This window comes from Cyprinus carpio, chromosome B6 (genome assembly GCF_018340385.1).
Source record: "Cyprinus carpio isolate SPL01 chromosome B6, ASM1834038v1, whole genome shotgun sequence".
Taxonomy (NCBI): Eukaryota; Metazoa; Chordata; class Actinopteri; order Cypriniformes; family Cyprinidae; genus Cyprinus; species Cyprinus carpio.
In genome coordinates, this window is record NC_056602.1 from 13,229,484 (window position 1) to 13,245,347 (window position 15,864).

The following is a 15,864-nucleotide window of genomic DNA, read 5'->3' on the forward strand; positions in this document are numbered from 1 at the left end:
CTAAGGTTGTGGGTTCGAGTCTCGGGCTGGCAATACCACGACTGAGGTGCCCTTGAGCAAGGCACCGAACCCCCAACTGCTCCCTGGGCGCTGCAGCGTGAATGGCTGCCCACTGCGTGTGTGTTCACTACTGTGTGTGTGCACTTGGATGGGTTAAATGCAGAGCATGAATTCTGAGTATGGGTCACCATACTTGGCTGTATGTCACTTTCACTTTCTCTGCCTCTGAAATTGTTATCCATTGTTGATGGATGCACCCATGCCATCTGTGCACTTTGAACTGGCTTATATTCTGTACATTCTGATCACATATTTAGAAACAAGTGTTAATCATTTTGAATCATTGTGTGTAAATGATGACAGCTGTGTTGCAATTGTGCTTACCTTCTGCTTTGTGTTTATGGTTTTGCATCACAAGTACATCACAGTGCAAATTGTGTTTTAGTGACTGAGAATGTTTAGTGTTTTGTAAAAAAAAAAAATGATGAAAAATGTGTATGAGATTTGCAAACAATCTAACTGCCTAAACTTGTTTAAAGAGTTAGTTCACCAAAAAATGAAAATTAGGCTGTGTTTGACTCACCCCAGAGGCATCCTAGGTGTATATGAACAAAGGCCTCCTGTGGCAATATCCATATTCCAACCGTAATAAGTTGTCACCTTTATTTATATAGCACTTTTAACAATACAGATTGTGTCATTAATCACTTCAATCTAGCTTGCACCAACAGTTGCCAATATGGAAGCAGTTCCGGGCTGATGACGTATGAGGTTGGCATTGCATATGCGCCAGTGAGTTTCGTGAAAACCAACATTTGTTTACAGGATCAAAGGAAGCAAAGTTTCTTTACTTTAACAAAGGAAAACCAGTCTCCTCTTGGCTTATTTCGAAGTCCTCTGACATTCTTCTTTACAAATCCTCGTTTTGTACTTCTAATTAGTGACCGTTGTTTTGTTTTGATCTCTCCACTGCGTTTCCACATGCATCACTTCTGAGCGGCGCATGCGCAAAGCTGAACTCAAAAATCATCCACCCGGAACTGCTTCCATGTACAACAGTGAGCGCAAGCTAGATTAAAGTGATTATTACATTTTGAATATGGATATATTTCTTACAAAAATGCATCGATTCGCCACAGGAGGATTGTGTTCACACACTGGAGCCGTGTGAGACACTTTTCTTTTTTGGGTGGGTGCTTTTTATTTAACTTCTTTTGGACTGATGCATGCAACACCCACTGAGTGGCATTAAACAGCTTCAAAGATCAAAGACTATTTTTAATATATCTCCGACTGGATTCATCTGAAAGAAGAAACTCATATACACCTAGGACGCCATGGGGGTGAGTAAAACACAGTTTAATTTCCATTTTTGGGTGAACTAACCCTGTAAGGTTTTGCAGAATATGTAATGTACATAGCACATGTAAAACATTCATATGTAACTGGTATTATTTATCAGTTTTAAACCTATTATTGCATTCACCTTGCTTTTTTCTCTTTGCTGAGAAAAAGCTCTTCATCTAGCTTTCTTGTTTTACATGCATGCAGGATTTCATGCTTTTTCTAAATGAATGTCTTGCAACAAAATAGCTAACAGTAATGCACATTAACATGTTAATTATGTTAACTTTAATTACTAGACAGTGTGGAACATATGATGTATTGATCACTTCACTGTTAGCTTCAACAACTGTTTTTGGAGTAAAGGGGAAAAAAAAACTTCAACCAGTCTTAGCTGCTTGTCTCAGTTGGTATTCCAGCCTGGTCAGGCCAGAAGACCAGATTAAGCCAGCAAACCAGTTTTAGGCTAGTAGGGATCTTCACCTACTCCTCTTTAGTCTTAGCACAAGTCTTATTTAAATCCCAAACAGAAACTCTTCTAAATTCTAAAACTCAATAAAACATCAAACACTAACACATCCCCTTTTTTCATCTTGCTCAAAACACACTAACATGTAATGCTGTTTTCAGTTAATGTCAATGAGATTAATTTTTCTTTGAGGATCTTGAAATCAGTGTTACCATCTTTCAATGGAAAGTTGCTAAAGCCAGTTTGAAAAGTCGCTAAATGACGTCATACGTTAATTAGCATATTCCTGACGTCAACGCGTCCGATCGCATTTTATATTTGTTTGCCTCTATGTGCCTGTATTTTAATATTCTCAAATTCTCAATAAAACTGTTTTCATTTATATAATTTACGGTTTCTGTTGTCAGTCAACGGGATAAATATGAAATAGTGACTGAAATGTGGCCCTTTAAGACTACATAACCAGCTATCCCTTCCAATATGTTAATCTGCACAAAAATCCTGATTTATAATCGAGCCGTCGTCTGATGAAATCAAATACACATAAGATAAGCAAAGACCATTTTTGTGCTGTGTTTTCGGCTATATTTGCATGTAAGATTAGAGAAGCAACATCATATCTATTTTAACTGAAAGTGCTGCCGATTGCTGGACAGCAGACGGAGAGAGAGAAAAAAAAATTAAACAAAAAAAAAATTACAGACCACCTCATTACATTATACCATAATCTCACATCATCACAGCCCAACACAATATTTCTACACTCCAAATATCCTCAAAATTTTCCAACTTCTTCATAGATAGATAAAAAGTAAAGTCATGCTTTATTTTTGCTTTTATGAGCCCTTTAAAAAACAATTTGAGTAGTAAAGGATCTTGTATCTTCTGCTAATATATATATATATATATATATATATATATATATATATATATATATATATATATATATATAGCCAATTTTGCTTGTCCTGAAATAAAGTTCAACAACCGGTCTTTCCTCTTTTTTACAATATGTAAAACCAAAAATAAACAGTCATTATTAACACCTCATCAACACAAGAAAATAAGTTGCCAGAGAGAGAGAGGTGCGCGCGCCGTGAAAGCAAGATCTCGCGCTCGTGCAGCAGTACGTTACCAGTCAAAGAGTCTTGTTAAGGTTTGTCAAAGAAGTCGCTAGATGTGTCGCTAGTCGCTTTTTTTTGGGGGGGGGATCGCTAAATCTAGGAGTCTTGAAATCTAGCGACAAAATCGCTAAAGTTGGCAGCACAAATTACACTGCACACACTATTGCTCTGAAGCGGATTGCGGCCACTCTAGTAGTCAATGCTTCTGTTTAAATCCAGCCGCGACACGCACGTTTCTGAAGCGGCTCTCTGTGCTGCTTCCGTAAGATACACGCATACCACGCCTCCTTTGAATGAATATAGCCAAAATCCGTTGACATGACTTATCGCGAGAGGCAAAATATGACATTTTAGTCGCATACCATTGGTTAATGTAAACGCCGTCATTTCGCAATACATTTTAATCGACATTTATAAAATATCGCCAAAATTTTGCACAAATCTGTAATGGAAACGAGCCTACTGCGTTGGTATGACGCAATACCTGTACCGGCCTATCAGGATCGGGCTCTCACATGTGAAGGGCGGAGCTTTCATGAGCTGCTGCTACAGGGACACCAAGATGGAAATCCAGGGGCTTACTGACACCAAAAACATTCAGTACCAACATGGCGTCTCGCTCCACACGACATTCTCTCAACAGACAACAGCTTCTGCGATTCATGCAAGAACACGTCTGACTGAAAATGCAATCTCAGGACTTTCGGGATCGCTGGGCTTAGAAAGTGACGCCAACAACAACCGGCCCAGATCCTCACCGCTTCGAGTTGCGGAAAATGGCAGCGGCAGCGCTCAGTCTCTTCAAAACAACCATGGTAAGAAATATGATGTTCAGTCAGCAGATGCAGAACTCTGTGACGTGAATGCGTACAAACAAAAGGTGTTTAATGAATTAGACTTGCTGCCTTCTGAGTTTGAGAGGGCAGTTGAACACGATGACAACAATCTGCAAATGGCGCTTCCCCTTTTGGACACCGACAGCTGTGAACAAAGACTCACGACAGAGATGATTCTCAGCAACTCCTCTATCTCTTCAAACAAGAGTCCGGAGGAGTTATACGTGGTTTTTAACATAGTGCACAAAGAAGATGACAGTAAGGATCGACAAATGAGCTTTCAACACAAAGCTGAAGAGAATGGATCATCATCACCCAAGTCAAAGACTCTCAGTTCCCCAGTATATTCAGATGAAAACTTCAACAGAACATCGAAATCGGGACATTTGTCAAACCACAGTAATTTTCATTCCAGATCTGAGACAGCAGACCAAAATGTTAGACATGAGATCTGTCTTTTGGCTGAGAATAGAGATCCAATATTGTCAGAAGGCTATGCTGGGGGCTGTCAAATGCCAAAGGTCTCTACTGTAGAAATGCTCACCAATAATTTAGTTGAAAATTCAACAGAAGAACTGATGCAGTGCATCACTAAAAATAATAGCTCTGCGTTTGTTCCGGAGAACAGGGTTGCAGCTGACATGAATATCATGGATTATGCAAATCAAGAGTCCAGCAGTAATGGGGACTGTGGTCCTGATGGGACTCCAATACCTGTGCATGAAACGTTCTCTGGGACCATCATGATTAACAATCAGAGTATTATTGTAACTATTGAAAATGGAATCTTGACCCTAGCCACCCCACCAGAGGGCTACGCTTACAAGGAGGATGGTATGATAAGCTTAAAAGAACATTTGGGAATGAAAGAAAATGAAGATCTTGTGCTGCTCAATTATGATGGGGGAAGTAAGTCCATTGGGAAAATTAGCAATGTTAACTCAAGTCTACAAGATGAGCCTAAAGCCAGATTCGCCAGCAGTGATTCAGAGTTGACTCTAGCTGATGACTGTTCTCTATCAGAAATGGGTGTTACTCTGGACTCTTGCTCATCAATTAAGCAAGAAGAAGGAACCGTTAGTGCTATAGAAGATGATAGTAGTATTTGCCAAAATTCAAAAAACAAACCAATTACTTGTGAAGAACTACAGCCAATAAACTTATTAACTGTGTCAGGTTTGACCAAAAAAGGTTCTGTAGTAAAGTATAGATGTTCCCAGCCGGGCTGTTCCAGCACCTTTGATACCAGGCAAAATCTCAAAATCCACTTGGTTCTACACACAGAGGACCAGCGTCCCTTCAAGTGCTCAGTGGAGGGTTGTGATTGGTCCTTCACGACATCATACAAGCTGAAACGCCACATGCAGTCTCATGACAAAGTGCGTCCTTATAAATGTGAATGGGAAAATTGTGGTCGTCGCTTCACCACAGTTTACAATCTAAAAGCTCATGTTAAAGCACATGATCAGGAAAATGCATTTATCTGTGAAGTATGCAGTGAGAGGTTTCGCACTGCCACGAGACTCACTAATCATCAGAGAACACACTTCGAACCAGAGAGACCACATAAGTGTGAGTTCCCAGGTGAGTTGAATTGATATCTTAACCAATTTCTAGGCCAAAGTTGACAAGCAATATTACAGGTAGTAATACCAACTTGATTTTGGTGTTTCTGTGCCGCCTCAGGATGTGAGAAGACCTTCATCACTTTCAGTGCCCTGTTCTCCCACAACAGGACACACTTCAGAGAAATGGCTCAATTCACTTGTACCTATCCTGGCTGTGACAAGCGATATGACAAAGCTTGTCGGCTCAAAATACACCTCCGCAGTCACACTGGTGAACTAATAAGCAGATACTTGGATTAAAGTAATATTGCTTCAGTTTTCTAACATCCCTCTCTCACTTTTCCTTCCCAGGTGAAAGACCATTTGTTTGTGATTCTGACTCCTGTGGTTGGACTTTCACAAGCATGTCCAAATTGCTCAGGCACAAACGGTGAGGAGCGTAAGGGTCACTCTTATACCATACATGCATGCAACATTCACATATCCTCTCTCTCTGCTGTTCTCACAAAATAAAGGCAAATAAGCCTAAAATTCTAACGTTATTTCAAAATACAGTACATGTTGTTCAACATGCTGCTGAAAGTGATTTATTAGGTGTTGATCTTTATTCACAGGAAGCACGATGATGACAGACGGTTTGCATGTCCAGAAGAAGGCTGCGGAAAATCCTTTACACGGGCCGAGCACCTGAAGGGGCACAGTATCACACACCTGGGTACCAAGCCATTTGAATGCCCTGTAGAAGGTCAGTATTTAAAATGTTCAAGAACTAGCATATGCTTGTTAATAATAGAATAGAGACAAAAATCATATTGATGAGAATAAAGATTCAAAGCCCAAAAATTAAAAACACTGTCTTTTAGAGTTTCACTTGCATCTTCAATTCCTCTTCTGAATCTGATTGTGGTCAGTGGCATGTGCCATTGTTAGTTTAGCCACATGTTAGTTTTTTAATTAATGTCTAAAAAGATCTAGGCTTATGCCGATTTCGCACTACATGCGTAAACAGCGTATATTTTTTTCGCTGCCGGTGAAACCGGCGTTTGGGTCACATTTTCATTGACAGCTGAAGAAGGAAAAAAAACCTGTGAATTTTTTTTTTTTTTTTATTGGTTTGTGCTGCATATTCATGCTTTGGTGCAAAAGAGCCTTAACAGCTACAGGCCAGTTTAGCTGTATTTAATCAGCTTAAAATGTTGTTTTTATTGTACAGTGTGGTTGAGTCATGGATGTTGTGTTTTTAAAGGGTTACTCCACCGCAAAATGAAAATTTTGACATTAATCACTTACCCCCATGTCGTTCCAAACCCGTAAAAGCTTTGTTCATCTTCGGAACACAATTTAAGATATTTTGGATGAAAACCGGTAGGCTTGAGACTGTCCCATAAACTGCCAAGTAACAAACACTGTCAAGGTCCAGGAAAGTATGAAAAGCATCATCAGAATAGTCCATCTGCCATTGGTGATTCAACCGTAATGTTATGAAGAAACGAGAATACTCTTTGTACATGAAGAAAACAAAAATAATGACTTTATTCAACAATTTGTCTCCTTTTTGTCTCTCCAAACCAGCGTAGCGCCATTTTGGCAATGCTGAGCAGTATGCAGGTGGCGTATGCTCTTCTGTGTCAGCTGCGCCACACAGAAGAGCGTACGCCGCCTGCATACAGCTCAGATTTGCCAAAATGGCTCTACACTGATTTGGAGAGACACAGAGGAGAGGAATTGTTGAATAAAGTTATTATTTTTGTTTTCTTTGTGTACAAAAAGTATTCTCGTCACTTCATAACGTTACGGTTGAATCACCGATGGCAGATGGACCATTCTGACGATAGTGACGACAGTCTTACTTAGTCTATGGGACAGTCTCAAGCTTACCGGTTTTCATCCAAAATAGCTTAAATTGTGTTCCAAAGATGAACTAAGCTTTTACGGGTTTTGAGCAACATGAGGGTAAGTGAATAATGACAAAATTTTCATTTTGGGATGGAGTATCCCTTTAAGATTCTCTATTACTTTCCATATGAAATGTCTCACATTTTTCTTGTTGACTACCGTTAATGTATTTATCACAGTGCTGCTATAGATTGGATTTTGTAATTGTTATCATTTTGTATGTAAATATTCAGGTTGTAATGCAAAGTTTTCAGCTCGGAGTAGTCTCTACATTCATTCTAAGAAGCACAAGCAGGATGGAGTCAGTCTGAGGAGTCGCTGTCCTGTTGCCGGTTGCACCAAACACTTCTCATCACGCAGCAGTCTCAAGACACACATGCTTAAACACCACAACCTCAGCCCAGGTACACCCATATACACAACTTCCGAGATGCATGTTATGTAGCAACACATTAGGCTTTAGTACATTGTGACCCCTTACTCTCTTGTCCTTCAAAACACAATGTTCTTTGAAACATAAGATTAGCCATGCTGCTCATTCATATAGAACAAAGCAAAAATTACTGCAAACTTATATTGTATAGTAATGAGCAGAATGGGTATTGCAGAACCTCTTTTTTGTGTTTTGTAGAAGAAAATCAGGCTAGTATGTCTTCATTTTTGAGGGGGGAAGTTAGTATTTAGCTTACTGGGAAAAGTCAGATCTTTGTTCACGCAAAGAAAGAAGGCATAACTTTGATTCTCGCTGTAGTATTGTTGCTGCTGCCGCCATGTTGTGGAGACGCGAAAATACTTTGGTCTTCCAAAAGAGGACATAACTAGAAATCAGTGGTAAAGTTGTATTCACAACACTGTTCCAGAACAGTTCAAATATTCAGATGTGTCCAACGCATTTTATGGAGGGCTGTTTCCTTATCCTGGGAGAGTACGTTAGACTACAATGCTGGCTGTTCAGACTCACAGTCTGTAAGTACATTTACATAAATAAAGGATTTGCCACTGATGATTCAAACGCAAGTTTTGAGCAGTGTAGAGTATCATTTGTTGTTTCTCCGATCATAAATGTAGACATGGTTTTATCTTTACGCACCGCGATGCAACGCATAAAAAGACAATATAAGTAATTATAATCCGTAATTATGTCCCCACTGGATGCTACAAATGGCTGGTTTGTAATGGGTTTTATTGTTTTCTGACCAGGCCACACTATCACTATATGGCAAGGGGTGTAACATTTCCATCACACGTTTGAGGTATTCAGCCAATCACAACACACTGGATAGCTGGCCAATCAGAGCACACCTCGCTTTTCAGACCGTTGAGCTTTGTAAAAATTTACGCGTTTCAGAAAGGCGGGGCATAGAGGAAAAACAATAATGTACAGTATGTGGAAAATGTGTTTTTTGAACCTTAAACCGCATAAACACATTTCATTACACCAAATACACAAACTAATGTTCTTTTTAGCAACATCATATGACCCCTTTAGTTTCATTTATATGTTAGGGGTGTAACGGTACGCAAACATGACAGTTCGGTACGTATTGTACCTCAGTTTTGATGTCATGGTTCGGTATGGTTTCAGTACAGCAGGAGTGAAAAATACTAAACATATATATTTTTTTTTTTATTAAACTGATTTACTGAACAAATTTCTCTTTCTTTAAATAAATTCAATTCTAATTAATTTTCTTCAAATCTACATTATAAAATAAAATGAACTATAAGATTCTACCTCAGCTTGTGCTCTAAACTATAGGGATCCCTTTTTCGTTACAATTAACAAGAGCCTAAACTTAAATTTTATTATTACTTATTTTTAACTATAATCAACATTCAAATTAAAAAATTGTATGCAAACATGTAAATTGCACTCAGTGTTTTTAAATGAACTTCTAAATTATAAATAATCCATAAATATAAAATAAATGATTAAGACATCACCAACAGGTAAAGTAAAATATGAGTATACAGTCTAATATTTTGTGAAATGCTTTTCAATAGACTTCAGTTCTCTGGTGAACAGACGAACTGTGACACTATTGAGTTGCCTGAGGTAAATGAAATGCTATGTGATATTTTGTGTATCATTTTTGTTTATCAATTTTTTTTATCTTTCCACGAGAAAAAAACACTGATTGTGCAATTACATGAGGCATGAGATGCTAATTCATGTTTATTTCGCATTAAAACTAGAAGTAAAGATGAATGGATGAACGCGCTCCATGCTCCCGTCAGAACTAAGGCATTTATACAGCGATCTGTTACGCCTCAAGGAGTGCCAAAATGGCATTTATTGTCTGAATTTTCAGAAAAAAAAAAATTAATGATTTGTTCAGTACACATGCGTGCCGGAAATTTTCAGTGCGAATACGTGTACCGTTACACCCCTAATATATGTATTTATCAGCACACTTGCTATGGGTCCTGTCATTCTGACTATGTTCTGTTCCTCTTTCTGCAGATGTGTTAGGTCAGTTGGATGACACAACCACTCTCACCCCCAGCAGTGAGCTGACAAGCACTTCACAGGCTGTCAGTGCCCCACCAGGACCTGCAGGAGCTGAACTCAGCAGTCTGGACTTGTCTTCTCTCTTCTCCAGCATCCCTGCATGTTCTGGGACCACCGCTGTAGGCAGTGAAGGTAGTACTGGGGCAGGATCCTTCTCCATGGACATGCCTCTGGTTAACACTGGAATCCTCACAATAGATCCTGCATCAGTTTGCTCAGCCCTTAATGGGGCAAAAACTGTGGATCCTCTCATTTTAGCTGCTGGGCAAGATATGGGTGTACATGTATTAGACACAGGATTGGGCACTGGAGGAAGTGGAGGGATTTTGCCCCATGCCAGATTGCATTTGGATGATGTGCAAACATTCAACCCAGAAGAGCTGAGAACTCTGACTGCTCAAACTATTCAAAGTACTGCATCTTCAGAACAACTCCACACTCTGAATTCCTGCAATCCCTTGACTGTAGAATCACCATCTACTCTCACGCCAACTCTTTCTTCATCGCTCACTCAGTCTCTTTCCTCACTGACATCGGCTCTTCCTCCAGCACTCAGTTCCTCTCTTGTTACTTCTCTCCCCACCCCGCTCTCCTCCATGGCTCTGGCAGCAACCGCTGTACCTGAATTACTCTCTCCGCAGGCAAAGGCTGACCTGCCAGGCAGTGAGACAGCCATCGGGCCCTTGTTAAGCAGGGTGGAGGTCATGGCTCAGTCAGATGGCAGTAAGGGGATGTGTCAGTTTGTGTTCCCCAGCCACAGTGGATCCTACAGTGGACAGAATATAACAGAGTTGCCTTCGGTCACGTGCCCGGTTATGGTTAGTATTAAAGAGTTGATCTTGAACTTTCTGAAAATAGAATGGTTAGTTCACCCAAAAATGACAATTTTGTCATTAATTACTCGCCCTTGTGTCATTCCAAATCTGTTAGACCACCGTTCATCTTCGGAACTCAAATTAAAGTATTTTTGATGCATCCCGTGAGCTCTCTGACCCTACCAGGGGACAACAGGGGTTCATCCATAAGTTTACAAAGCTACGAGAATACTTTTTGTGTGAAAAAAAAAAAAAAAAAAAAATAACGACTTTAGGAGGAGACAAATTGTTGAATAAAGTGGGGGGGGGTTCGCACAAGAAGTATTCACATAGCTTTGTAAAATTAAGGTTGAACCCCTGATGTCACATGGATTATTTTGCCGATATACTTGCTAGGTTCTGGTCCTTGATCGTGTAAGGATCCTTGCTGTCTATGGGAGGGTCTGAGAAATATCAGAAATATCTTAATTTGTGTTCCAAAGATGAACAAAGGTCTTATGGGTTTGAAACGACATGAGGGTGAGTAATTAATGACAGAAATTTCATTTTTTGGGTGAACTATCCCTTTAATTATTTTTTTTTTTTATTTGGTTAAATATTCGTTCTTCAGTCATTTTAAAACAAGGTAACCCAGAAGTATAAATGCATTCTGTTGTTAATCCATTAGGAGAGCAGTGGATCAGCACGCACAGACTACAGGGCCATTCAGCTCGCCAAGAAGAGAAAACCGAAAGGTCCAGGCTCTTCAACATGTTCCTCAGAGACTGGCCAAAGAAAGACTAAAGGATCAAAGGGCACCAGCTCTGCTCCACCAACTAATTCAGGTGCTCATTTTGGAGAAGTAGCTGCTACAGGAAATAGTGAGCTACCCATCCGGGATCCAGTGGCAGGTGCACAATTTGTACAGATTCAGCTGTTGCAGGTGAGATGATGGGGAAAAAAAATTGTTAGCATTCACTTCGTTCTGTATATTGATTTGAGTGTGTTTGTTGTAGGATGACCCTGCAACTGATGGAGACCTGGCTTTCCAGTTGAGTTCACAGACCTCGTGTTCACACTCTCAGCTCACTGTGGATCTGCCTGTCAACATCCTACAGGTTCATACAACTACTAGCCTCATAATCATTGCACTGTTTTTTGTCCTTTTTGTCCATTGTGGAGTTATTTTTAATATAAAATTGTCACAACTGAAACATGTCATAATTGTTTCGGTAGTGACAAAAGGGAACATATAATCCTCATATTTGGGGGAAATAAGCAAAGTTTTATTACAGTTACGCAATTCTTATGTATTTTAGTATGCAAGTTAAAATTCTGTTATGTGATGTGGTCTTTACCAAAGCATTACTGTCACTACCGAAAATGTGCAGTCACTACCTAAACATGGGGTGTTTTGTCAATAATAAAGTATACTGAATTATCAGCTAAGATGTTATGACAGTTTTGGGTTCAAAGTATTTTAAAACTAACAAATACTTAACTCTGAAATCAGTATGATCAACTTTTTGCCTTTTACAAAGAAAAATTGGATTCAAAATACAACAAATCTCATAAATTAAATGTGAAATATTGGTAAAAATTTAATTTCTATTGATTTACCTCTGGAAAGATTTTATAAAATAGAAAAAAATGTTTTTAGAAAATAGATGTAAGTAGAATCTTAATAGGTCAATAAAACCCTTCTAATTAACTTATTACTGTGTTTTGGTAGTGTCAAATTTGGATAGAGGACAAATATTCCAAAACTTTCTGAAAGTACAATATGAAAATTAACTGCACAATTACTATTAATTACTATTATTGTTACTCTGTTACACAGTATCCTACAAACTAACCAAAATATTATCTCTTGTAGGAACCTGCAGTCATGGCTGAAGATGAAAATGGATCTGATAACTCCCAATTCACAGGGAGCACCATCAACTTACAAGACTTGGAGTGATGGTGGAAACACAAGGTGCTTCTAAAAGACCTTCTGTGTCAGGCTGTGTCCCCTTTGTCTCTCTCATTCTCTTTCTCAGATGATCTTGTACCTTTTCTCAGTGCCTCCACTGGTTTTTATCATTAACTAATTTAAGGAAATCATTGCTTTCATGTTTAATACATGAAGTCAGAATAATACTGTGTTCCATACAGATAGCTAATATGACCAAAAACAACGCACATTTTAATTTTGATCATGTGACATGCTTGATTTTTCAAAAGTTCAGTATGATTTGTGAGCACATAAACGATAAATGGCAGTGAACATCACTGATCTGCCTCTTAACCAGAATAAATACTATTGATCTATGAAAAATTAACTGTTTGTCATGATTGTCATGAACTGTTTGTATTAAGTCTGATTTGACCTTAATTTATTTGCCTGATTCACCACTATAAAACAAAAGTTGTTTTGATGCCTATTTTTGTATGGCTTTGTAAAGTGCAGATATAGTTGTTTCATGTCTGTGAAAAAAAAAAAAAAAAAGTTCTACTTTTTTATAAACCAATGTAGTTAAAATGTATTTATCAGGTTTGGTTTACTTCAGAACAGGTTAATAAAATTTTACATTTAAATTAAACTTCTGACTTGATTTGTGTCTGCAAATATTTATTTTATGAGTTTTATAAGATTTCACATGTTCTTTATTCATACATTCATTAACATTAATATCCCTTTAAAAACATTTAAACCTTGCAAAAACAAGGATTGAAAATATACTTGATGTCACCTACTATCTACAGAAATACATTTGTATTCCTATTCAAGCAAGTATCAACATGCTCAATTTAACAGAAGAAATACAGGAACTCTTCATTTTCCCATTTTGTGGCTTCAGTGTTTTTGTTTGTCTGATGTTTGCGAACTGGAGGCTGAGAGTGTGGCATCAGCTTCTTGACAGACTAAAAGAAAGCAAGTTGATAATTAGGAAACACATTTGCATGTTCATAGTTATCTGAAGCTGGTTAATGGTCACATGACATGCAAGTAATTATTAAATAGTAAAAATAAAAAGTTTTATTTTCATTTTTATTTTATCGTTTAATGGTTAGCTTTTTATTAAACTTAAAGCCTTGATTGATCAGAACATTGGACCACACTGTCCCAGTGAGGTAATAAAGAGAATGCAGTATCGATACTATTATTCCTAAACGCCAAACAAAATTTTAGGTTGTATTGTGATTGTCACAATGTAATGGAGGCTTTAGAAAAGTTGTTTCCATCAAATGTTGTAAATTAACTTTTGCACAAAAAAAAGAAAAGAAAATTTTGCACAAAGAATTTGCACAAAAAAAGAATAAAATCATAAGAAAAATATAATTTGCTTTAGTAGGAGAAGCCACTGTGGGTCTATTTCATATATAATAAATCACTTGTGTCTCACAGACTGGCTCAGGCATTTCAGAATGACCAAAAAACATTTCAGATGCTGCTCAATGAGAACGGTCCACTAGTTAGTCCAGTTACACAATCCCATCATGCAAATTCATTTAACTTTTTTGTTGCGCGACAAGGAATTTATTCTGTAAATGTGTTTACATTGTAGTTTATGCACATTTTGTTATTGGATGAAAAAAATGTATCTGCCTCAATTAAGCACAAACAGTTTTTAGAATTTATGCACATCATAGTTGTTTCCATCCAGCATTTTTTAATGCATTATCACAAAATTAAACATTAAAATAGGTGGATGGAAACATATAGCTAAAGAGGAACTGAAGAAAAGGGGTTACAAATTTGTACATGACTTTTAAACTTGCAACTAAACAGGCCATAAAGTTGTAGAAAAATAAACTCAAACCCTTTTTTAAGTTATATGTATGGGCTTTTTTATGCCTTTATTGAGAGGAAAGCATTGGGTGAAAAGGGAGAGCAGAACCGGCAAAGGTTCCTGCCACTAAACACGAGGCTATTGGCGCCGACAAATATGACCCTTTTAATAGTGATGAACATTTAGAAAAAGGTAAATTAGACATCTTATGTTGTGGTAAAACATACTTTTTTTTTTCCGTTTTCTTAATCTGAGCCTGAGATCTTTCCAGGGCTTTTTTCTGTCTTTCCTCCTGTTGTTTCATCTGCAAATATATCTTCTCATCATGCAGCCTAAACAGTAAAAAGAAGTTGAAGAACATACTAGATACAGATGATACTGTTGCTGATTTAATGTAGATGTACACTACGGTGCAACAGTCTAAAATCACTAGTATTTTCACCAACAATTTTTATTTTTTTAAATGGCCAGTTATTTCTATCTTTTGCTGTAGTGTGTCAGTAGGAAATATCAGTTTACATTTCCAAACATTCCTTTTGCCATTATTTGTAATAATCTAGTAAGATTTTGTGCGCATAAGGACTCTGACAACAGCCAGTGCTCCACACAGAGATCTGATCTCATTATCATCAAGTCTGTCTGGGTGAATAAAAAACAAAACAAAAAAAACAAACACATACTAAATCCAGAAGGGAGTATGGCAACATCTCCAAGATGCTTCAAGAAACCTACAATGCTACAGTACTGTGAAAAGTTTTAGGCACGTGTAAAAATGTTGTAAATTGAGGATCCATTTAAAAATAATGTTATGAATATATTGTAAGTATCAATTAACTTTAAAATTAAAATGCTTTTACATAGTTACTGCCGACACATAGTTGGATGTATGCCATGTTTTAGAAGTTTCTAGAACCTTCCTACATTTTTATCAGAATGCTTTAAATCTTTTAAGATGAAAAAAAATGCTTTTCTTAAAGACTTCTTACAGGCATATTTATAAATAAAAGTTCTACCAAGATGAAATGTCAGTGAGTGAATCACACTGTTAATAAAAATCCGACAGTGGACTTCTGCAAGCTAGTGGAAAAATATGTTTATTATTCAGAAACTGAATGCATTACATTTGGAAGGCAAGATATTCAGTATATTACGAAATTTTCAGAATTCAAAATTCACGATCATGTCAACACAGAAAACATGATGAATTGTTTAAATCAACAGGGGTTTTGTTGTCAATACAAGTTACAAAGAACTTGACAAAGTAGGACAACAAAAGACAAATATCTTACCTGGTCCTCTGGTTTGTGCTGTTCAAAGCTGAACAGTTTGGCTTTCATTTCTAGCTCTGCTGCTCGCTCTTTTTCTCTCGACTCCCTGTAAACACACAAACAAATAGCATTTTTGACTGCTTTATTTTTCAGGTTAGTAGGTCCAGGCATTAAATATAAATGTGTTACACTTTACAACTATACATCTAAATGTAATCATTGGAAAAATATAAATGAATAATAAACTGGCTACTTCATTCAACACAATGTTAGTGGA

At 37.6% G+C, this 15,864-nt stretch overlaps 1 protein-coding gene across 2 annotated transcripts; it reads left to right on the forward strand.

The window, feature by feature from the left end:
• Positions 1-3,274: 3,274 nt before the first annotated feature.
• Positions 3,275-13,128, forward strand: LOC109059746 (zinc finger protein ZXDC-like). 2 transcript variants are annotated; one of them, XM_042725772.1, is made up of 9 exons: positions 3,275-5,357; positions 5,460-5,612; positions 5,693-5,771; positions 5,956-6,086; positions 7,471-7,641; positions 9,702-10,567; positions 11,232-11,486; positions 11,560-11,661; positions 12,420-13,128. In XM_042725772.1, the coding sequence occupies exons 1-9, from the start codon at positions 3,410-3,412 to the stop codon at positions 12,504-12,506; spliced, it is 3,792 nt and encodes a 1,263-aa protein (XP_042581706.1). In that variant the 5' UTR covers positions 3,275-3,409; the 3' UTR covers positions 12,507-13,128. The 2 variants fall into 2 exon arrangements, with proteins under 2 accessions (XP_042581706.1, XP_042581707.1); XM_042725773.1 differs by lacking the exon at positions 5,460-5,612 and having other exon boundaries at positions 3,281-3,752.
• The last annotated feature ends 2,736 nt before the right edge of the window (positions 13,129-15,864 follow it).

Coding starts and splice junctions, on each gene's coding strand:
- LOC109059746 (XM_042725772.1), top strand. CDS start 3,410: ATGACGCAATACCTGTACCGGCCTATCAGGATCGGGCTCTCACATGTG. Junction 5,613..5,692: donor ACACCTCCGCAGTCACACTG/GTGAACTAATAA, acceptor TTTCCTTCCCAG/GTGAAAGACCATTTGTTTGT. Junction 11,487..11,559: donor TACAGATTCAGCTGTTGCAG/GTGAGATGATGG, acceptor TGTTTGTTGTAG/GATGACCCTGCAACTGATGG.